At 36.8% G+C, this 23,058-nt stretch overlaps 1 protein-coding gene across 1 annotated transcript in view; it reads left to right on the plus strand.

Annotated features, from left to right (window-relative positions):
* Positions 1 to 2,127: 2,127 nt before the first annotated feature.
* The window catches only part of LOC107096775 (tyrosine-protein kinase Srms-like), a 27,878-nt gene continuing 6,947 nt past the window's right edge, over positions 2,128 to 23,058 (plus strand). The window contains exons 1-6 of the mRNA XM_015393581.1: positions 2,128 to 2,939; positions 7,940 to 8,061; positions 11,085 to 11,251; positions 13,804 to 13,817; positions 21,137 to 21,327; positions 22,845 to 23,026. Coding sequence (XP_015249067.1) covers positions 2,566 to 2,939; positions 7,940 to 8,061; positions 11,085 to 11,251; positions 13,804 to 13,817; positions 21,137 to 21,327; positions 22,845 to 23,026 — 1,050 coding nt within the window. The 5' untranslated portion in view covers positions 2,128 to 2,565. The remainder of the gene's footprint in view (positions 2,940 to 7,939; positions 8,062 to 11,084; positions 11,252 to 13,803; positions 13,818 to 21,136; positions 21,328 to 22,844; positions 23,027 to 23,058) is intronic.

Below are 23,058 nucleotides of genomic sequence, written 5' to 3' on the forward strand. Positions count from 1 at the left end.
GTTTCACCTTTCAGAAACCTACAATTCAGCGATAGAGTTAATTCCTTCCCGCTATCATCGCAAACCCCGTCCCCATCAGGGGCGAAGCTAAATGGGGGGGCCAGGGGTGGCCATGGCCGCCCTTACCCAATCATTGGCCACCCCTACCATTTTTTCCCTCTGATACAGATGGTGGCAACAGTAATACTCTCAAGTGGAATATTCAAAACATTTACATTTTTTGTGGCTAATTATATACATCAATAGCATCAAAGATGATAAATACAGATTTCATGCTCTTTTCAGAACTAGATTTTGTGTTATATGGGGTAGCGAAAGTTTCTCTGCAAGTCATCTGGGAGTCTACATTGAAGTAGATAAAAACTATTTTAATACAAATTTCATGTAGATATTCGTGCTTTTAAATATCAATTTTATGTAGAATTGATACAAGAAGGTAAGTAATGACAATGGAAAAGATTTACGCCCCAGAACTCAAACCTGAAAGAGTTTTATCCACTATACCTTTTATTTAGAAAGCACGGATGTTTAAATATATGCATCTACTTGTTAGCAAAGGCTGTAGGAAAGTATAGTTTCTCTTTATTTAGAAAAGATGGATGCTTTGCTTGTTAATTTTCCTGTTGGAACAGTGTTTTTATGACCCTTAGTTTCTGGCGCCTATCTGCTTTCGGCCCCCCCTCAGTGTACATACCCTCATAAAAATTTTCTGGCTACGCCTCTGGTCCCCATACAGGAGAACAGAACACCTCATCTGTTCTCCCAGGGCAACAAGTCCCTTTTGCGAACCCCTTTCAGAGACATAGACAGGTATCGGGTATTACAGGCTAACATAGAAACAAAATGGCCCCCATTCGAAAGGGGTGGACCCATTCGTTTGGTTCAATTTGCATGTTTTCTAAACCAAAACAAGGCTTTTCTTTGGTCCAAATAAAACCTCAGACTCAACACTATTTCTAACATTTTCAGTTGAAAAAGCTTCCTGGATGGGAAGCTAAACGTCTCCAATGGAGTGGTTTTTCTTTTACTATTTTGGCTGCAGTTAGGTTCTCCTCTAATTAAGGTTGCGTTGGACATCTGGGAAATAAATCAGTGGAAGAAAAAACCAACAGCAGCATCATGGAAACCAGGATCTCATTGGCTCTAACGTCCCCCAACAGCAGCATTGCATAATGATCTAGGGCGGAGGTCTTCAACAGGGGGTCCGTGACCCCTAGGGGGTCCGCAGAGGTACTGCATGGGGGTCGCGAAAGTTTTGGTTGATTAGACTTTTTTTTTATATTCCCCCCTGCAATTTTTTCCACTAATTGAAATGTCTTTAAATCCACATTAACATGAATTCAACACACCGTAGTAAACATAAATGGAGGCAGAAGATGTCTTTCAGTCATCAATGCACACATTCAGCGACACACAGGAGCTCTTTCAAGCTGGACACCGTTTCATTCACAACACCTGTCCCATCAACCAGGAATCAGAATCAGAAATACTTTTATAATCCCGGGAAGGAATTACTTTCATTACATGACTCTATATGTAATAGAGGGACTATAGGAGCAGTTTGATATAACACATTTTTGGGGGTCCCCGCTCCATCTCACCACCAGTTTGGGGGTCCTTGGCCTGGAAAACGTTGAAGACCCCTGATCTAGGGGGATTTTGGTGAAGCTCTTTCTAGCTTGATAGACCAAACTTCACATATAATACTAAAGATTATCCATTAAAACATAACCCACTGTCCATAAAAGTAGGCTTTTGTTAGTTGAAGTAGAAACGTCTTAACTTAGGTGGTCTGTATTATTAAACGTGAATGTTTGAAATAAAAAGTGTAATTAACAATTTAATTAGACAGAAAAATACAGTTTAATTCAAAGATTATTCATTTGTTTAGGAAGCAGAATTGCAGCAGTTTAGTCTTTAAATCTTGTTTTCCTAATATTAAAGGACAGGGTGGAGCACATCAGTTGATATGACACTCCTTTATTTACTGAACTGACTAAACAGAAACGTTTCCTGAGAGGAGAAAAAATAAAGACTGTTACTTTCACCCCACCCTGCCTGCTGCACCTCCTCCTCCTCCTCCTCCTCCTCCTGCTCCTGCGCAGGTGTGTGTTGGAGAGGCCGGGCCGTGAGCGCAGCGCCAAACCCAAACCTTTTTACGCAGCCTTCGTCCTGCAGCGTCACCTCTGCACTTCCACACCTGAGCATCAGCGGCTGCAGCGGCGCTCCTGCTGTCCTCCCGGCCTGAGATGGATTGATCTCCCCCCAGGGAGCCATGCTTCATCCCGCTGATCATTTAGGATCGCGGTACCGAGTCCTTGCAGGGAACCTTGCCGTCTTGAAAGGACCAGATTTCCGCATTCCCGCAGCCGCCGTGCGCACTGCGGGCGCGGAGCTCAGATCCATGATCTCAACAGAAAAGAAAACCGGTTCCTCCAGCTCTTCTGCCCATCCTTCGCTGGTCCTTCTTGGTTGTTTTCACCGGCAGAGGCGGACAGACCTGCTGCTGACAGGGTGTCCTCGGCCGGCTTTGGTTCTCCTTTAACGCCTGCTTCATGTCCCAGGATGGAGGACTGCTGCCGCTCCTGCTGTCCCTGCCTGAACCGGCTCTGGAACCGGATCTGGCCAGACATCCGCTACCCTCCGGTTCCCAATCTGGTCATCGCCAACCCGGCGGCCCATCCGGCAGAGATCCGCACCATTTCTGGTGACATCCGCGCCCCGTCGCCCAAGAAGCGGCCGGTGCAGCTGTACGCGGCGCTCTTCGACTTCCAGGCCCGGAGCGACGACGAGCTGACGGTGAAGGAGGGGGACAAGCTGTCGGTGATCGAGAAGAGAGGAGACTACGTGCTGGCCAAGAAGCTGACCGGCTCTCCGCAGTCCGGACTCATCCCGGCCAACTACGTGGCTCTGCTGCAGGACGAGTTCGCCAAACACAAGTGAGTCCTCCCAGCACACCTGATTCCTCATTATTACACAAGGACATCAGATTATTGGTGTGTAATCTCTCCTCTCACCTGATGGATGATTCTCAGCGAGTTAAAGACTTCAGACTGAAGGTGGAGGGCATTTTCTGACAGTTGAAATAGATTCTGTGGTTCTGGAGAATCATAATCACCTGAGAGTCAATGGGAACAAAGTGACAGTGACCCAGATTTGACCTTTCTACTCTCAGAGAGCTGTTGACGTTCAAATAGCACTGAGGGGGAAAATAATCCGGGAGAAACTCAAAAGTTTGCTTTGGTTTCAGAAGGTTTGCATAAGAAATGCACCAAATAACCAGACATAGGGGCCAATTTTTCCTCCAACTGTGATAAAAAAAAAAAAGGAAAATTTAAATTTTACGCCCTAAACCATGAAATGCATAAAAAAAAAAATAATTTTAATAACTAAAGACTTGTTAAAGGGTGTTATCCCCAGAATAATTTGGTTTTACCCAAATTAATGCAAGAAACTGATTTTTTTTGTTTTGTTTTTTTAAACCAACAATAAAGCACAAAATTCTAATCTAAGAAAGCTTATTACTATAATGCACAACTTCTCAAATGCTCTGATTAAAACAACATTATTTGTTGCCCTCGGGTCTTTTAAGTTGGGGTGTCATTAAAAACAATGTTTAAAAACACAGCCCAAAGTTCAAAAAGCCTGGAGGGTTTGTGAAATAAAAAACGAGACAAAGCATATTGAGATGATCTCACATTTTAATTGTTAATGCCGTGGTTCTCAATCCTCATTCTTAGGGCTCTCTGTCCTGCATGTTTTAGTTATGTTCCTGCCAACATGCCTGATTTGAATTATAAAGTGACTTACTGTCCAGTTGAATCAGGTGTTCTGCAGGAAAGACGCACCTAAAGCATGAAGGACAGTGAGCAACGGTGGTTTAGACTCTCCATGTTACTGGTTTTAGAAACAAAGAGCTGCAGGAAAATAGAAGACAGCTGGTCCTGCGGGGGATATATTTGCATTTTATGCTGCTCTTCACTTCTGAGATGGCTTCAGGGTAAAACAGATTATGATCCTTTGCTTCAACAGAAGTTGATCAAATCTGGCTTTAAGTGTGAGGTCTTATTTAGTCAGACTTTGCCTTCAGGGAGACTTTCTGTCTGCAGCTTTGAACCCCCCTGGATGAGTCCATTCTGCACTACATGAACACTGATTATCTCAGCTTAGCAGCAGAAAGGCTCTGCTGAGATTATTGCTGCTGGGAGTCTTGGCCAACTTCAAGCTTGGATTTGGTGCCTGTTCTCTAAGTCATCTTCCTTTTTTAATAAAGTACCAGTAGTCCCAACCTGACTACTCTCAGCAGTACAGCTGATAATGATGATAACCATGCATGTTATGGATGCCAGTAAAGTTTCTTTTGTTTGTGCAGCAGCCATGTTTCATCAGAATTCAGGGATCCTCAGTGGAAACAGATTGTTCTTTTTTTTAGCCACTTTAATAAAACATTCAGACTATTTCCCTTCATTTTCTAGAACTCAGATAGCAACCTTTTCAGCATTCAGCCTCTATCATGAGCACAAAGGGCAGTGAGCGTTTGTACCAGCGCCCTACAGGTTTACAGCTATCAGAACGTGAATTAATTGCTCTGCAGAGTATCTAATCCCTTCATTTATTACTGCAGCCTGATAAAATTATTACTCCACATTAGACTTTTTAAATACTGTCTTTCTTAATCTGAGTTAATCCAGGACTTCTTCAGACAGCAGTTATTTCTCTCCAATCGATTCATTTCCTGTTGAGACAAAAAAAAAGAATTTTTTTTCCTATCTTTTGACATTAAACGCTGAGTCTTCATGTTTTAGGCCGGGTTCTATATCCATCTGTTAATTGAACCCATAATAAATGTATAAACCAGAGATGATTATAGTTATTGATTAAATATGAAGCAAGACATGTGATTGGAGAATGCTTTAAAAAAATACTTCCATGGGTTTGGATTTCATCTCACTCTGATGTCACGGTGTATAAAGTCAACATTTGGGCCACAAAAAGTGGCAAATCAAATATATTTTGCATTTAGATCTGTTTGACAATAAAATAGATCTGCAACAATTTAAGAAGGTGAAAAATACTACGCTTTTGGTAGAAAATTAATCTCTATGTACATTTTTTTGAAAATAAAAAGGATCTCTTATTTTTTAATATATAGTTTATTTAGATTCACTTTTTTTTTTAACTGGCCACAACAACAAAAATTTAACCTCTTAAAAGGCACAGATGAAATCAACTGCTGTTTTTTTTACCTTTGGTGGGTCTAGCCTACCAAATAAAAGCGTCGTCAAGGTGGACAGTAGCCTTATTGCGGCAGGATGAGGCTGCAAATTTTGAGTCCCACCGATGGGACGTGATTAAGATTGAATTGGTTTTATCAGAAACAATTCAAGCATGGTAACATTTATAATATTGTTTAAACAATAAATAAGAATTTTAAGTGTTACCTGAACTCCGGTACCAAAAGTCTGCTCCAAGATGGAAGATAGCAGGTTAAATCTTCGCTGTCAGCCCCTCAATCCTCCTGCTTAATGCTAATAATCTTAAACCACCCTGCAGCTGGATGTTAAAAACGTTGACACTTTGAACATAAACTGTTAAGAAGTAAATTGTGCATCAAATGTTTTAACCTAAAGAGGTCAGTGGAAGAGTTGTCCTCGCAGTCAGACGAAAAAAAAAAAAAACTTGGGAATGCAGAAGTGGCAGATTAATCAAAGTGAAGATGTTGGGATGTTTCTAGACTCTCAAGAAAAAAAAAAAGTTTTTGCTTCTCAAGTGTACAATATCGATAAAAATAAAAGTTTTGGTACAGTAACCAATCAACCATTGGTTAGAAATTGAGGCGATCAAAACAATTAGTCCAAAAACAAATCAGGAAATGTTTATATTCAATTGAGATGATTAAATTAGGAAGCTTTTAATGTTGATCTGCTGATTTTACAGTTAATTTGAATCGGTTTTATACCATGATCATCCTACAACGGCATCTTCCTGTGAAGCTGGACTGCAGCTGAAATTAGCTGAGAGCATGCATGCTTCCAGCGCCCTGCAGCTGTGGCTCCTCCATTATTTATCCCGCCTGCATGCAGTCATCATGTTTCAGCAAAACTCTTTAAGGTCAACTCCTGTTCACACTGCAAACCCAACACACAATCCTGGGATAGCAAACACAACTGTTCCCACTGTGGAAAAAACAACAGGAGATGTTTGTGTCAGACACTGGAGCAAATGGAGCTTATAAGAAAAACTCAAATTTTTATACATATTTTTGAAAGAAGATTCAAATATTCAGCAAAACCTCTTCATGAAAAGGATTTTCAGTGAAAATAAACGGAATCATAGGTATTTTAGCATTTAACGTACTTTTTTATAGATTTTTTTATATACACGTGTATTTTTTGTGCATTAGACTAATTTACAGCTGATTTTACATCTTAAATGAGGCCATAGTCTCCTGGCTTTGTCTCCTCTATAGCTCCTGCTAACAGGGCAGATGAGGCGGCCTTCAGAATAGAACAACACAGGAAGGCTGAGACTGACAATGATGATGATAGTCAAGGGAGATAGATTATGGTTGGTAATCAAGGTAGAGGGCTAACTGCTGCAGAGAGATGTGCTCTGGTCTTCCCTCTACCGCAGGGGTGGACAATTCCAGCTCCTAGGGGCCACTATCCTGCAACTTTTAGATGTGTCCTTGGTCCAAAACACCCGAATCAAGTAAATAGATGATTAAGAGGACTGAAGAAACTGACAGCATACTGAGGTGGTAATTAAGCCATTTGATTCAGGTGTGTTTGACCAAAGACACATCTAAAAGCTGCAGGATACTGGCCCTCGGGAACTGGAATTGCCCACCCCTGCTCTACCACCATGCTGCAGGACAAAGGGTCTTAACTGACCTGGTAGGTACTGTGGAAATCAGTGACATCCTGTATGTTCAGATCATAGCTTTCATGAAAACTGTCCACAAACAAGCAGTTTCCTTCATGTTGAGGTGGAGTTCTGGGGACCAAAGCTGGGATCCGGATGGACATAAATCCTTCAACAAGGAAAATCACAAATACATAAAATACCTTTTGGTTCTAATCTGATGATTAAACACACAAAAGATCACAGAAAACAAATAGGTCTGGTTTGGTGACGTCCATAGCAAACTGGTTCCAAAGCCAGAGTTTGTACTCAGTCTTTTAAACTTTCAACTAAAACTGACTGGATGATCTCAGAAGCCTGTCAGCAAACAAAATTAAACATTTCAGACAAATAAAGAGGTGTGAGACTGTTAAAAGCTGAATAAACCAACAGTTAAAGGTTAAACCCAATTCTAACAAACAAGAAATTAAGAATATGAAACAAGTCAAGGTTAAGTATAATATTTAACGTTTATCATAGTTGTTTTAATTCACGGCTGGTATTTTAGAGATTGTGTTTCTCATATTCTCAGCATTTTATCTAAGATCTGCGATTCTGGGCTGATGGCATGTTGTTGGTTTCTGTGAAACCCGAGCATTGCAGAGAGCAGACCCACCCACCCGGATAACTCAGGGTAAATAAAGAGCAGCTTCTGAAATCTGAGCAAACAGGCTGAACTCAGTGAAAAGGTACAACTGCTGGGTTTTATTTCTCTGACCTTCCAAGGGAAATGTTTCACACTTTATACAGAACCCAGCTAAACACAAACACCTTTTTAAAATGGTTTTGTTCCAACTGACTCAATCAACGAGGAAAAAACCTCCTCTGTCTGGTTTCAGGGTGGAGAAAGTCACGATGTGCATCTTCTAGATTATCTGCATTTATCCTTTCAGTTTCTGTTTGTCCTGCCTTCCTATGAGGAAGGAAACATTTTTACCCTCCTCATGTCTGATTTTTAAACATTTTTTATTCATAGACGTATTTTCATATGTCTCTTCATCCTCTCTCCCCTTCATCCCCTGTCCTCCCTGTCTAGGTGGTACTATGGGAACATCAACCGTGTGAAAGCTGAGAAGCTGCTTCTCGCTTCCCAAAACAAAGATGGAGCGTTCCTGGTCCGCATCAGTGAGAGTCACAGTGATGAATACACAATATCTGGTGAGTGTCTCCAGATGCCTCAGTATGCATCTATGCATTTACAAACTCACGTTTTTAAACAGATTTACATTTCATCTCTACAAAGTTTTATTATATATAATTATTTAGTTTGCCCTCTTATCGTCCCCATTTCCCCCTGCATTAATCTGAGCCTCGCTCTCTGTACTTAAAGCTTTCACTTAGAGGCTTTTATTTTGTAAACTAACATGACAAACCAAAGGGCTGTTCAATAACAAGAACTAGCAGAGGACAGAAAATGAAATAATTAAACCCGCAGAGGTTAAAAGAATGAATGCTGATGGAAATGACTAGAATAATAAGAGTCAAAATTCATAAACTAAATTCAACCATTAAAAACGGTTGAAGAGAGTTTCACTGACATGTAGTGGTATGTTTCGGACCTGCTTGAACAAAGGTTCTGTCTCCTCTAAACTGAATCCAGAGAGAGCTGTCGGACATTTGGCTGCAGCAGATCAGATGTAAGAGGGAAAAATCCTGACTAAGAAACAGAATGATTTTAAGATGTACATCATCCTCATAAGTCTTCAGATGACTAAGGATCAATCGTTATGGCTGTTGTTGCTCATTGGTAATCCAGATTCAGTGGTTTCCATGAACTTCTTGATCCACTGTGCGAAGGTTCTGCTTATAAGGCTGAATTTTCTTTAAAGAGACTAAATAAGTCTCTGGGGAGAGACAAAACATTTAAAGAAAGAGGAAACGTCCTGGACGACTGACTCAACTTTTTGTTGTTGTTTTTTTTACCTGGATGCATCAGGGTGTTAATTTTACAGTCATCAGCATAAAAAGGAATCTGAATCTTTCTGACCTTTTCCTGTTGAATTAAAGATGGAATTTTAGTTCATACATTTTAGATATTTTCTTTACTTTCGATGTGAATAACCTTCTGCAAACAAGGTGCAGGGGGTTTAATTTATCTGCCAAGTTACCTTCTCTCATATTCTCCATAATGGATCACCATTATCCAGCTTTTTATTTTCCCATCATAGAGTTTATTTACATGCTATCATTGTCCACCTAGAGTCGTGTAAAATCATTAGAGCAACCTATTAAATATTTTGTTCATTTAAACAGAGGAGAATACTCTCTAACTGAGGAAAGTATTAGGGTCTGTTGCATATTCCGCTTGTTTTAAGTCATCACAGTGAGATCAACATCTTGGCTTGACTATGTCCTAAAGTTTCCATTTATATTCTTTGTCAGTCTTTGGTGGCTTTACTCAAATATTCTGGATTGTTTTCATGTTCCAGATCTAAGTTTTATAAAGATGATCTAAGATTTTCCTCAAGCAACCCATGGTAGAGAGTAGAATGTGATGGTGAGCTGGTCATGTCCTCCGACATCCCCAAATCATGATCCTTTACCTTTATGCTCGGTGGGATGTATGAGATCCTTCTCCACGAAAGCTGCATTTGATTCGATCAAACATTTCCACTGTTTTGGTATCTGAATTATTTATCTTTAGACAACCCCACCCAGGACACAGACCTTTTGTCCACCTCTTGTAGTCTAAGTGGCTGATTTGAAATTACTTTAAAATGTTTTACTAGACTCAAATGTCTCCTTTCCGAGGTTCTTTTAAGGGGTGCACCGATTGCAGGTTTCTGACCAATCACCAATTCCTGATCTTTAAAAAAACCCTGACATGCCGATACCGATTTAGATCAATACAGGTTTTTTTTTTTTTTATAACTGCCACTTTCAGTTGTTATAAGATCACAAAACACTTAAAATATTTCAATCTTATCTTCCTGAAAGGCATTAATCAGTTGGTGCACCCTCAGTTATTTTAATCTTATTTAATCTCACAACGGTGTTTTATTCTCACTTCAACAACCAGGAGCAACCATGTTAAACACTTGAAAGGGTTTTTAAGTAGATTAATGATGATTTCAAGTTGAAATATTAAGGATTAAAAATCCTTAATTTATATCTTACCAGAAATTGTGTTTTAATTCATATTACAAAATACTTTTTTGTTATATTTTCTTCCGTTTTTGTTGTATTTACTGAATATTTCAGTATTTCCTAACTGTCTAAATACATTAGGAAAAAGAAGTCTCTTATAAGCTGTCCACAGTTTTTCTCATGATTGTTTTTTCCACAATTTTAATGTGGTCTAATGCTACGTTCACAGCGGACGCAGCAAGAGCAGCAAAATCGCGTCTGCTGCTTCATTTTTGCTGCTTGTACCAGTTAGTTCTGACGCGCGGCTGAAGCATCTTTGCTGCTCTGGCTGCGCGGTGCAAAAGTGTGTCTGACGCGCGTTGGGCGGAGCTTCACTATCCTTTCTCTGCCTTGCAGCTATATTTGCTGTGATCAGTGGGAATAAAGTAGTTTTGATACGTTTTAAAGTGAGAAAATCCACCTGAAAACTTAATCATTGCAGTCAGTTCATCCAGATTACAATCCCGCCTTCCAATATTATTTATGTTGGAGCCACTCAGACCCCCACATACCAGCGATGCGCTGTCAGTAGGAATCCCATTCAACAGCAGCCTGTGGCTGGGTTGCCTCCTCGCGGTTCACCGCGGCAGCTGGTAGGTGTTTTTCATCTAAATAATCCAAACTGCAGGCAGCAGGATAATAAAAGCCAACATATTCTGCCAGCAGATTTCTGCATTTTAAGTTAATTTAGGCGTCAATAAACTGTTTCAGAGGAGTGATCACAGCGCTCTGTGTCATCAGCGATGTGTCTGTCTCACGGCCAGCTCCCAGATCAGCTTCTCTGATTGGTTGAGGCGGCGCGTCCAGCAACAAAAGTTCATTTTTCAGCCATTGACTTTGCATGTAAACTCGCTTCTTCTGCCGCGCCTGCTGCGTGCGGTGTGAATGTAGCATAAAGGGGGTCTGTTGAAGTTTAGATGAAACTTTTTTTCTTTTTCTGACTCCATGTTTTAGCACCAGTCTCCAATGAACACATTTAGAGACACAATGATATGAACATGTCTGATTAGGCCTCTATAAATACAACCGCACTAATTGTTATCAATGTGTTGCAGCCCGAAGTGAGGGGAAAATATTCCACTTCAGGATCCAGCGCTCTGTGATCGGAGCTTATTTTATCTCAGATAAGATCTCTTTCGCCACCCTGGGTGAGCTGATCTCTCACTACCAGAAGAACCCACGCAGCCTGGGAGTGAACTTGATGGAGCCATGTGCCCAGCAGGTAAGACCCTCTGATATTTACACCAAACTGTCAACCTCCATTCTGCTCATAGGAAAGACCTGGATTAGTCTGAGGATAATAAATGTGTCATTGTTGCTTACTCATTTGGTTTTATTTTAGGGGTTTATCTTAAGTTATTTAATTAAATTATCATATATATTGTATTTATTTGCTTAATTTCTTAAAACTGTTTTATTATACTTACAGAGATTTTTATTCCCTTTATCTAATTTAATGAAAACTGATCTTTCTTGTATTTTTTTCTTACGGTAATATTTTGTTCTTGTTTTTAAAATTTCATTTCAGTAGGTTTATTTAAGTAAAATTTATAAGTTATCTTTTTTTAAGTTGACATATTAAATCCATTTTCAGGTATTATTTCACTTCACTTTCTCTCCAAACTGCTCAGTGCATTTAAAATGATCTCTAAATGCAGCATATTTGGACAAAATTCACAAGAAAAATTATATTTAAATTAGAAGAAATAAACCCAGTTACAGGCAAGGTTTGGGCTCACTTGCTTATTTTGATTGTAATGAATAAGTCTTATTTTTATGCAAATCATTTTTGTTCAGAAGTGTTTTGAAGTGTTTTCTCTGCATTTGATATCAGATTAAGACCCAATTTTGCAGATCAAAGTCATATCTGATAAAAATATATATTTTTTTTATATTTCGAATGTAGATGTTCCCCTTTTTATATATTTAGTTATGACACACAACCATGATATGTCTTAACACCTTGAATTGAACAAATATAATTCACATTAATATATTAATAATCTTCAAACAATCCACAACCGCATTCAGATTATTCATGCATGCAAATAGCTGCAAGGGCTAAAAAAACAAAGGTTGCATTTCAGGATAATAATGTATGGCAGTCAGAGACGCTCAGCGTTCTTGAGGATCTGCATCAGCAAACAAATTTAGCTGCGTCTTACATTCAGAACATCTGTGCAAACATCTGTAAAACACCAGGTCCATCCGTTTAGAAACCTGATGGAATCTGGGTTGAGGGAACAGGAGAGAAACCATCATTTAGACAAATAAAACTCTCCTTCCTTTCATAAGATCATTAGACGGTCAGAACAAACTGTTGTTTCGGGGTTTGTGTTGCTCGAGTACTGAGCTGATTGAGCCTTAGAATAGCAGGAATAAGAAAGTCTGTTTGATATGATTTCTGTTGCTATTTTGGGGTTTAAATGTAGTTGGACCTCTTCTCTACTCCATGTAGCCCCACAGGATATTTTCATATCATTTCTTCTTCCGATTCAGACCCTTAATTTGTTTTCCCTCTTCTTCTACTTCAATGCCTTCAGAATACAAACAAATCTCTCCAGGATCCAGATAAACTCTGCAGTAATAACCACGCCAGATTACAGCTTCAGGGTTGGTTTCATGGTTATAGAATAGAATAAAATAAAATAGAATAGAATAGAATAAAATAGAATAGAATAGAATAGAAGCTTATTGATCTCACAATGGTGAGATTCCCTGGTGGCATCAGCTCTTATAAACAAACAGAAGGTTCACAAAGGAGGAAAAAGTGCATGAAATGTATACAGTGCATCCAGATATATACAGTGGATGATAAAAAATAAGGAAGGAGAGACTTAAAGTGACTTTTATATATACAATATCTTTTGTATAGTAAAGTGGTGGCAGGTAAAGTGCGTTTTTTTAGATAAATAGTATAAGTTATTGCAGTGTTATTACTCCAGCTTGTAGTGCAGTGGCATTGTAATGTCTGATGGCAGCAGGGGATGAATAACCTGCAGTAGCGCTAATTTTTACACAAGGGGTGTATAAGTCTGTAACTAAAGGAGCTGCTGAGCTCCTCTACAGTTATCCTCTCCACAAGCCAGACTGTGGCAGATTTAAAATCATTTTAAAGGCTTGGTGTGAACACAGAATCAATCTGGAAAGACTGAAACACTTTTTTTAAAGGGTTTCTTGGAAAAGAAAGCAGCATCCAGGACCATTGTTTGCAATAATCCATCTGATTAGACGAAAAGTCCACAGAGAAAAACATAAGGCTGTGTGTCCTCATGGGACATCACCAGAACCTTCAATGATTTCAGCAGAAACAAAAAAATCTGCAAACTTCAGTGAATCATACAAAATGAAAGAAAATGTCATATTGGAATAAGCTAGGTTAAACTATCATGAATATCTTGGTTAGGCTTACATGCATCATTAAATAGGATAAAACATGCAGAGCAGTTTGAGCATAAATGTTAAGACGTCGTCATTACGCAGCTATTTCTGCTCTGCAGCTATTTTAAACTCCCAGCAAGCTGCTTTCTGTGTTCATGGCTCATCAGTTCGGACCCAGCGGGAACCGACTGCACAGAACCAGGCAGCGTTCCCCAATATCTGCTGGCTTTTTTTCTAAGCAGAATGGAAAGCATGATTACTTACCCATCATCTGCTCAGAAATCCGACTTTGAGGCAAACAAATTTAAAAGATAAATAAAAATGTGTCAGAGTCAACATGTCGTTCATCGAAGAACAATCGGTGATTCCTCCCTCTTCTCTCTTCCCTTCCAGCGGAAGCGGAAGCTGTGAGTCTGAGGCCGTGGACACTGAAGCCGAAACCCCCTAATGCACGCACGTAAACGCATTATATGCAAATATGATCCTTCATACAGAGACTCTTTGCACAATCAGGGTACTCTCCAAAGTGGAAAATACTTTTAAAAAATTTTATTCAAGATGAGATGAGCTTGATCTGAAGGGACTTTCAGCCTCGGCTCTCTTCATTCTTTGCTCCATTCTTTGTTGCATGTCAGCTGCATGTGCTGAGCTGGTTTGACCGCTTTTAAAAGAGCACAGCTGAGGAATGTTGACACACGGTACATACAGGGAATACCATCAGCACCTGCATCGTTCCTGTTTGCTTGAGTTAAAACAGGCCTAAGGAAACATTTCCAAACCATCAGTTATTAAGTTCTTTACTGCAGCGCAAACACTGACATCAGATCACACTGAACTTCTCCTGGTTTAGGTCTGTTAGGGTTTCTAATGTCTGTCACAGCCTTCTGTTCCACAACAAAAAAAACAACATTTCCAACAAAGACCGTGGGTGGCAACAAGCGGTTTTTGGCTTTGCACGCACTTCTGACTTAACTTATTTATTGTAAAAGGAGAGACAAAATAATTACTAAAAGTGTCTTGCAACTTAGTCGTAACCAAAAATAAGAAAACAAAAAATAATGTTTAAATTGAACGTTTGAAGCTCTGAAAAAGTGGCAAAAATCTTTTTTTTACAAAGCCTCCTCCACCTGGTGTGTTCTTAATTACTCTAATTAATGAGAGGGTCTAACAAGTAACAATGTAATCTAAACAATTTGAAATATAAAAAATGAATTACAAATGTTGGTCCTAAATTAAATGAAATATATTCTAACTACCCAAAGACGAAAACAACAAATTGACAAAAACAAAAATGACAAAAAATTAGCATAAATGGCCACAACAATATCATTTCTTTGCCACATGCCAGAATAATAGGAGGAAAATCATTTCAGAGAATTATTTTATTTTAAAATCTTGTTCTTTAAAGCCAGAAACTTCCAAGATTTAGGATATATGACATCTAGTACCTGGAAATGTTTCTCACTATCCTAACTGACTTAACCTGAGAACATTCAGTTCGATTTGATGTCAAACATTAAAGAACATAAAACATCATATTATTTTTTTTATTAGTGTGTATTTTCTAGAATCAACTGTACATCAGCACTTCATTATAATCTGAGTTTTTTTTCTTGTTTTCCTTTCTCCATAAGAAATATCCACTTTAAAAAAAGAATGTTTTTTATTTCTATATTTAATGATTTTTTCTGTTTCATTTCAAAACATTTATTTATTTAAAAGTAGAATGATTTGTTTGAAATCTCTGCTTCTCAGTATGATTTCTTTGGTGTGATATTTTTTTGATGCATGTTGTTTAAGACTGAATACTGACGCTACCTAAACAAATGTTTTTTAATAATTTTCGCTCCATTTAATTATTTATTTTATCAAAATTTTAGCAAAATTTCAGTTTTTTCACTTCATTTCTCATTAATTACATTTTTCTCACTTTTCTTTTTGTCATATTTGTTTCAAGTAAAATTTTTGTATTTCTCACAGACAAAATCTTATTAAATACTAAAAGCAGTTTTCAAATGAGGATTTTTATCTATGGGGCGGAAGATAAAAAAAGGAGAAATACAAGAAATCTGCGGGGAAGTCAAACATTTTAAAGCACTAAACGTATCGTACATTCTTAGTTCTTTGTTTTACAACACCATCAGCAATCAAATGAATTTTTTTATTTTTTTTTTTTACTTTTTTAATAAACTTTTCTGTAGATGTGGAGGACTGAACAGGTCACTGAACTGGGTTGAATGAATTTAATGTAGCAAACATGGTTTAAAGATTAGAGGGGAAGTAAAGATCTGTCTTAACCTTTTTAAGTTGCTTTTATTTCTTACCTTTTGAAAGTNGGAAAAGACTGGAAGGGCAAACACAAACTGTAGTTCAATAGAAATAAGGATCATATGAACCTTCTATTCAAAATGGAGGTCTGAACGTGTCATCAGTTGGAGAATTATAGGTTCATGTTAGCTACAATAAAAATTTTGTAAAATAGTTCAACCCTTTATGTGAAAATTAAAAGAATATAACAAACCTAATTTTCTCCATTACCCATTTGTGTTAATATAGCTTTACAGAAGAGATGAACCAACTTAGTAATAAACATATAAGGAAAAGTAAGAATGTGAAACAAGTATATTCTATCAGTGAAAAACAATGAATGGCACTAAATCTTCATTTCCTTGTCATCAGGGTTCAAAGACTTTGCTGTTTATCTTTACAGTTTCTGTGACCTTGACTTTGTCTGAAGCGTGAAGGAAAAACAAAAAGTCCCTGTTTATTTCGGAGAATTATTTTAAAATCTTTTTCTTTAAAGCCAGAAACTTCCAAGATTTAGGATATATGACATCTAGTACTTGGAAATGTTTCTCACTATCCTAACTGACTTAAACTGAGAACATTCAGTCTGATTAAATGTCAAACATTAAAGAACATAAAAAAATCATGTTATTTCTTTTTATTAGTGTGCATTTTTCTACAATCTACTGTACATCCAGCACCTGATTATAATCTGAGTTTTTTTTTCTTGTTTTCCTTTTCTCCATAAGAAATATCCACCTTAAAAAAATGTTTTTTATTTCAATATTTTTTCTGTTTCATTTCAAAACATTTATTTATTTAAAAGTAGAATGATTTGTTTGAAATCTCTGCTTCTCAGTACGATTTCTTTGGTGTGATATTTTTTTGATGCATGTTGTTTAAGACTGAATACTGACGCTACCTAAACAAATGTTCTTAATAATTTTCACTCCATTTAATTATTTATTTGATCTAAAAGTGCAAAATTTCAGTTTTTTCACTTCATTTCTCATTAATTACATTTTTCTCACTTTTCTTTTTGTCATATTTCTTTCAAGTAATATTTTTGTATTTCTCACAGACAAAATCTTATTAAATACTAAAAGCAGTTTTCAAATGAAGATTTTTATCTTTGGGGCGGAAGATAAAAAAAGGAGAAATACAAGAAATCTGCGGGGAAGTCAAACATTTTAAAGCACTAAACGTATCATACATTCTTAGTTCTTTGTTTTACAACACCATCAGCAATCAAATGAATTTTTTTTTTTTTTTTTTTTTTTTACTTTTTTAAACAACTTCTCTTTAGTTTTCGAGGACTGATCAGGTCACTGAACTGGGTTGAATAAATTTAATGTAGCAAACATGGTTTAAAGATTAGAGGGGAAGTAAAGATCTGTCTTAACCTTTTTAAGTTGCTTTTATTTCTTACCTTTTGAAAGTAGTGATCTACTGATTTATTATAAAGCATTTTTTAGGCCCCACCTGTCCTGGTCTTTGTTATGTAATATAATTTTTTTTAGTGGAGTGTTATCCTCCTCCCACGCTGGGCTCCCGTTGTGCTTGTTGTGTTTATTGGCCTGCTAACATGCAGACAAACAGTCTGTTGCCCTTAAATCAGTTTAGCAGCTGAACGCTCACACAACAAGTTCAAAATATCAAATGAGTTTATAGTTTTACCGGCTGAGAGTTCAGTTTTTTCCTCATATGAGGCTGGAGTTCAGGATCTGAGCCGTTTTTAGCCGTGAACGTTTGTCTTCAATCAGAAATTCTTACATTAGCTCATTGGTTCTCATCCCATTTCTGGCTTTACTGACAGATTTCTTTGTTAATTTGTCTTTGGTTTAAATGTTTGATGATTCTATTGACATCTGTTGAAACTTATCGCTGAAGTAATCTGAAATAATCATGAAGTTTCAAATAATTGTCCTTAATTTCAATCCAAATATTGTTTTCAGTTTTGATTTTTACTGTTTTATATTTAAAATCAGCAACCTGTGTCTTTACTATTTATAATCAAAGATATATATATATTGATCTATGTTTGAAGCATTTGTTTAAAACATTTTTTTTTTATCACAATAAATGTTTCCTTTTGTTTTGACATTGTGCTCCTCATTTACATTAACCTACTTTACCATTTTGTTACCAATATGTTAATGAACACAATGGTTAAATGTTGGGAAATCTAAAAAAGTGATTATATATAAAAAGTTATTACATTCAATTGTGTCAAACAATTATTGCAAAAAGAAATTATTAGTCAGTCTAGGTGTTCCCAGAGATTTTTTAAAAACATACCCGCATAAAGCCTGAGTGTTGATTCTGTAATCAATTCAAGGAGGGAGAATTACTGTTGTGTTTTTTGTAAAAAGAAAAAAGAAGAAAAGAAATAAAGAATCTAAAGAGAAGGAATAAAATATTCCTTTTAACTATCGATGTCCCATCTGAAATAGTTCTCGGAATTCGGTCCGATATCGGCTCTATATTATCAAATACCGGTAAATATCAGAATATATACGCCTGCCTCTAGAATCTCAGCTATTAGAAAGCTCATAAAAACACTTTCCTTCAATCTACAATTTTTTAAGTTTCTGTGACTTTTTGGCGAATAAGAAACAGATCTCTTGTTCTCATATCTAACTATTGTCTGTTCCAAAAATATCAAACCTTTTCTATCATTCCTCACAATAAAATGTGAAAGATAAATGCTGATATAGAATTACGTTATTTTGGTATAAATAAATTGTTAAAGCGGCAATATCAGTATTGAATCAGAAACCCAAAAGTTAGATTTGGACACCCCTACTTTTAACTAATAAATGAAGTTTTAATCCTCTTTAGAGCTCCGTACCTCAGCCATACTTTCCTGCAGAAACATGTTTTTTAGTGATCCTTTCCTCCATTTTACATTTCGACATTGAAAAAAAACGACATTAGCTTTCCGTATCCACAACATAAACCATTACAGAGGCATAAACATTTACAGGAAGGATCTTTTTCTAACGGTTAAGGCTTGCTTTGTGGAAGCTTGAATTCTTGTCTGGGTTTCTGTCCGTTTGACCGACGCATGTGAACCTTTGCTTTGTAGAAAATTGTATATCTAGGGAAAAGACTGGAAGGGCAAACACAAACTGTAGTTCAATAGAAATAAGGATCATATGAACCTTCTATTCAAAATGGAGGTCTGAACGTGTCATCAGTTGGAGAATTATAGGTTCATGTTAGCTACAATAAAAATTTTGTAAAATAGTTCAACCCTTTATGTGAAAATTAAAAGAATATAACAAACCTAATTTTCTCCATTACCCATTTGTGTTAATATAGCTTTACAGAAGAGATGAACCAACTTAGTAATAAACATATAAGGAAAAGTAAGAATGTGAAACAAGTATATTCTATCAGTGAAAAACAATGAATGGCACTAAATCTTCATTTCCTTGTCATCAGGGTTCAAAGACTTTGCTGTTTATCTTTACAGTTTCTGTGACCTTGACTTTGTCTGAAGCGTGAAGGAAAAACAAAAAGTCCCTGTTTATTTCGGAGAATTATTTTAAAATCTTTTTCTTTAAAGCCAGAAACTTCCAAGATTTAGGATATATGACATCTAGTACTTGGAAATGTTTCTCACTATCCTAACTGACTTAAACTGAGAACATTCAGTCTGATTAAATGTCAAACATTAAAGAACATAAAAAAATCATGTTATTTCTTTTTATTAGTGTGCATTTTTCTACAATCTACTGTACATCCAGCACCTGATTATAATCTGAGTTTTTTTTTCTTGTTTTCTTTTGTCCATAAGAAATATCCACCTTAAAAAAATGTTTTTTATTTCAATATTTTTTCTGTTTCATTTCAAAACATTTATTTATTTAAAAGTAGAATGATTTGTTTGAAATCTCTGCTTCTCAGTACGATTTCTTTGGTGTGATATTTTTTTGATGCATGTTGTTTAAGACTGAATACTGACGCTACCTAAACAAATGTTCTTAATAATTTTCACTCCATTTAATTATTTATTTGATCTAAAAGTGCAAAATTTCAGTTTTTTCACTTCATTTCTCATTAATTACATTTTTCTCACTTTTCTTTTTGTCATATTTCTTTCAAGTAATATTTTTGTATTTCTCACAGACAAAATCTTATTAAATACTAAAAGCAGTTTTCAAATGAAGATTTTTATCTTTGGGGCGGAAGATAAAAAAAGGAGAAATACAAGAAATCTGCGGGGAAGTCAAACATTTTAAAGCACTAAACGTATCATACATTCTTAGTTCTTTGTTTTACAACACCATCAGCAATCAAATGAATTTTTTTTTTTTTTTTTTTTTTTTACTTTTTTAAACAACTTCTCTTTAGTTTTCGAGGACTGATCAGGTCACTGAACTGGGTTGAATAAATTTAATGTAGCAAACATGGTTTAAAGATTAGAGGGGAAGTAAAGATCTGTCTTAACCTTTTTAAGTTGCTTTTATTTCTTACCTTTTGAAAGTAGTGATCTACTGATTTATTATAAAGCATTTTTTTAGGCCCCACCTGTCCTGGTCTTTGTTATGTAATATTTTTTTTAGTGGAGTGTTATCCTCCTCCCACGCTGGGCTCCCGTTGTGCTTGTTGTGTTTATTGGCCTGCTAACATGCAGACAAACAGTCTGTTGCCCTTAAATCAGTTTAGCAGCTGAACACTCACACAACAAGTTCAAAATATCAAATGAGTTTATAGTTTTACCGGCTGAGAGTTCAGTTTTTTCCTCATATGAGGCTGAAGTTCAGGATCTGAGCTGTTTTTAGCCGTGAACGTTTGTCTTCAATCAGAAATTCTTACATTAGCTCATTGGTTCTCATCCCATTTCTGGCTTTACTGACAGATTTCTTTGTTAATTTGTCTTTGGTTTAAATGTTTGATGATTCTATTGACATCTGTTGAAACTTATCGCTGAAGTAATCTGAAATAATCATGAAGTTTCAAATAATTATCCTTAATTTCAATCCAAATATTGTTTTCAGTTTTGATTTTTACTGTTTTATATTTAAAATCAGCAACCTGTGTCTTTACTATTTATAATCAAAGATATACATTTATTGATCTATGTTTGAAGCATTTGTTTAAAACATTTTTTTGCTATATCATTTTTTTTTATCACAATAAATGTTTCCTTTTGTTTTGACATTGTGCTCCTCATTTACTTTAACCTACTTTACCATTTTGTTACCAATATGTTAATGAACACAATGGTTAAATGTTGGGAAATCTAANCCTATTATTATTGAGAATTTATGTATTTGTGTTTTTATTTTTTTTTGTCAGGGTTAGTCCTCCCTAAACACATAGAAGAAGAAACATTTTCCTTTGCTTTTTAATCCGACAGATCACAGCAAACTTTAAAAATTAGAAAATAATGATGCATGGTAACAAATTTGAACAGATCAACTCAGTAAAGGCTTTATTCTGCTTTCTTTCTCCTGTTTTTAGAGGACACAAAGCAGGATGAGTTTGTGAAGGAGGTTCAGGCGCTGAAGAGCCTCCATCACCCAAAGCTGATCCAGCTGCTAGCCATGTGCTCCAGAGGAGAGCCTGTCTACATCATAACTGAACTAATGAGCAAAGGAAGCCTTAAGTCATACCTTGCCTGTGAGTACAAACGCTTGTTGCAACCATGCCTTTGAGTACACTAATCTGCAGCATTGTCTGTGCTCACCCGCAATTTTGGAGAGGTGTCTGCGGAAGGTGGGGGGGTCATATCTGCTTTAACTGCAACACACATGCAGATGATCTTGTTTTTGAGCATACACCAGGTTATAAAGCATTCCTTCCAGTAGCTCAATTGCTTAAATAGAAAGTGTGTTACTCCTCTGTGTTTTTCTATTTTTTGACAGAGTATAAGACCTTGTTCCTTAATCCTGCAAAAGGTGCACAGATTGGGTATCTGCAGGCCAACTGTGCACCTCCAGGTGCAGGTTTATATTTTACACTTAACAGTACAGTATTTTATGGTTTATCTTTTAACTCGTCACTAGTATGTTATTCTTATACATTTTTCTAAGGTCCACATTTGTGTGACAATTTATTCTATACGATTTTGCTGTTGTAAACACCAAAATTTCCCCATTCATTTCTATTCTATTCTAAAAGCAGTTGATTTTCCCAAGTGTGTCAGTATTCAAATTAAAATCACAGCAGTAAAACAATCCTGTTGTTTGGTTCATAAAAGTCATATCCCTAATTGTGTAAGGCTGTTTATAATATGTGCAGGAGATAAGGTGATCACGTGTCCCTTCTGCGACATTGTTTTATGATGTGCTATCTGCAGAGCAATGATCATTCCTGCCGATTGACCTAAGAAGAAAGGTTAATATCATACAAAAGCAGGGCAGAGGTCCTGTGAATGAGAGACTAACTTAATCCAACTTGTTTTAACGATTTGGTTTATTTGAACGCAATCCAATTCAGATTGCGTGCTTCAGTTCAAGGGTCAGCATCTGCCTGGAAGAGTTTCGATATGTCGGTGTGTTCTGAAGTGATTGTAGAACAGAAAGAGAAAAGAGTCAAGGAATTGGGGATTTTCCTGCTTCAATATAGGAGTTGTTCTGGTCTGTCATGTGGAAAAAAATCTAAGCCTAAAATGAAAAAGCTCTTAATTTACATGTGAAAGTTCCAGCCCTCATCCACAGTCACCAGATTTGGATGGAGAACAAAGGAATGGATCATGGATATACTGTAGGTGTCTGACATGAGTTTAATCAGTAGTGATGGCTGGTCTCAGACTCAGAGAAAATAAGAGGAATAATGCTAAGCTTGAAGTAAAGCTGCAGCTACAACTTTTTACACCATTTCCCCTATGAACTTTGTACAGACCTAAAAGCGAAACAGAAACGTGTTAATGGCACAATACAATAAGATAAATATTTTATGCATTTATTGTTAACATGCATTTATACAGGTGTCCCAATAGACACAAAGTCTCAGCTTCAGGGCATCATACTAGTTTTGTTATGCTGCACATGTATCCTGCTAAAAAAACACAAAAAAGGTAAAATAGCGACCCATTTGGGTTTGTTTAAAAATGCTAATTTTTCCAGCATTAGCGCCTCCTGTCAAACTTCTAACTGTATCCACACTTGATTGATCATGAAACTTTGTGTTCTCAGCTAATGAAGGCCAACTTCTGAAAACGGCTCATCTCATCTACATGAGCGGTCAGATTGCAGACGGTATGGGCTACTTGGAGGACCGACACATTGTTCACAGAGACCTGGCTGCCAGAAACATTCTAGTGGGAGATGATCTGGTCTGCAAGGTGGCTGACTTTGGACTGGCTCGGATAATCAAGGTGTGAAGGGTTCAACTGTCTACCATTAGGCT

This window comes from Cyprinodon variegatus, unplaced genomic scaffold (genome assembly GCF_000732505.1).
Source record: "Cyprinodon variegatus isolate N-32 unplaced genomic scaffold, C_variegatus-1.0 Scaffold649, whole genome shotgun sequence".
Classification (NCBI taxonomy): domain Eukaryota; kingdom Metazoa; phylum Chordata; class Actinopteri; order Cyprinodontiformes; family Cyprinodontidae; genus Cyprinodon; species Cyprinodon variegatus.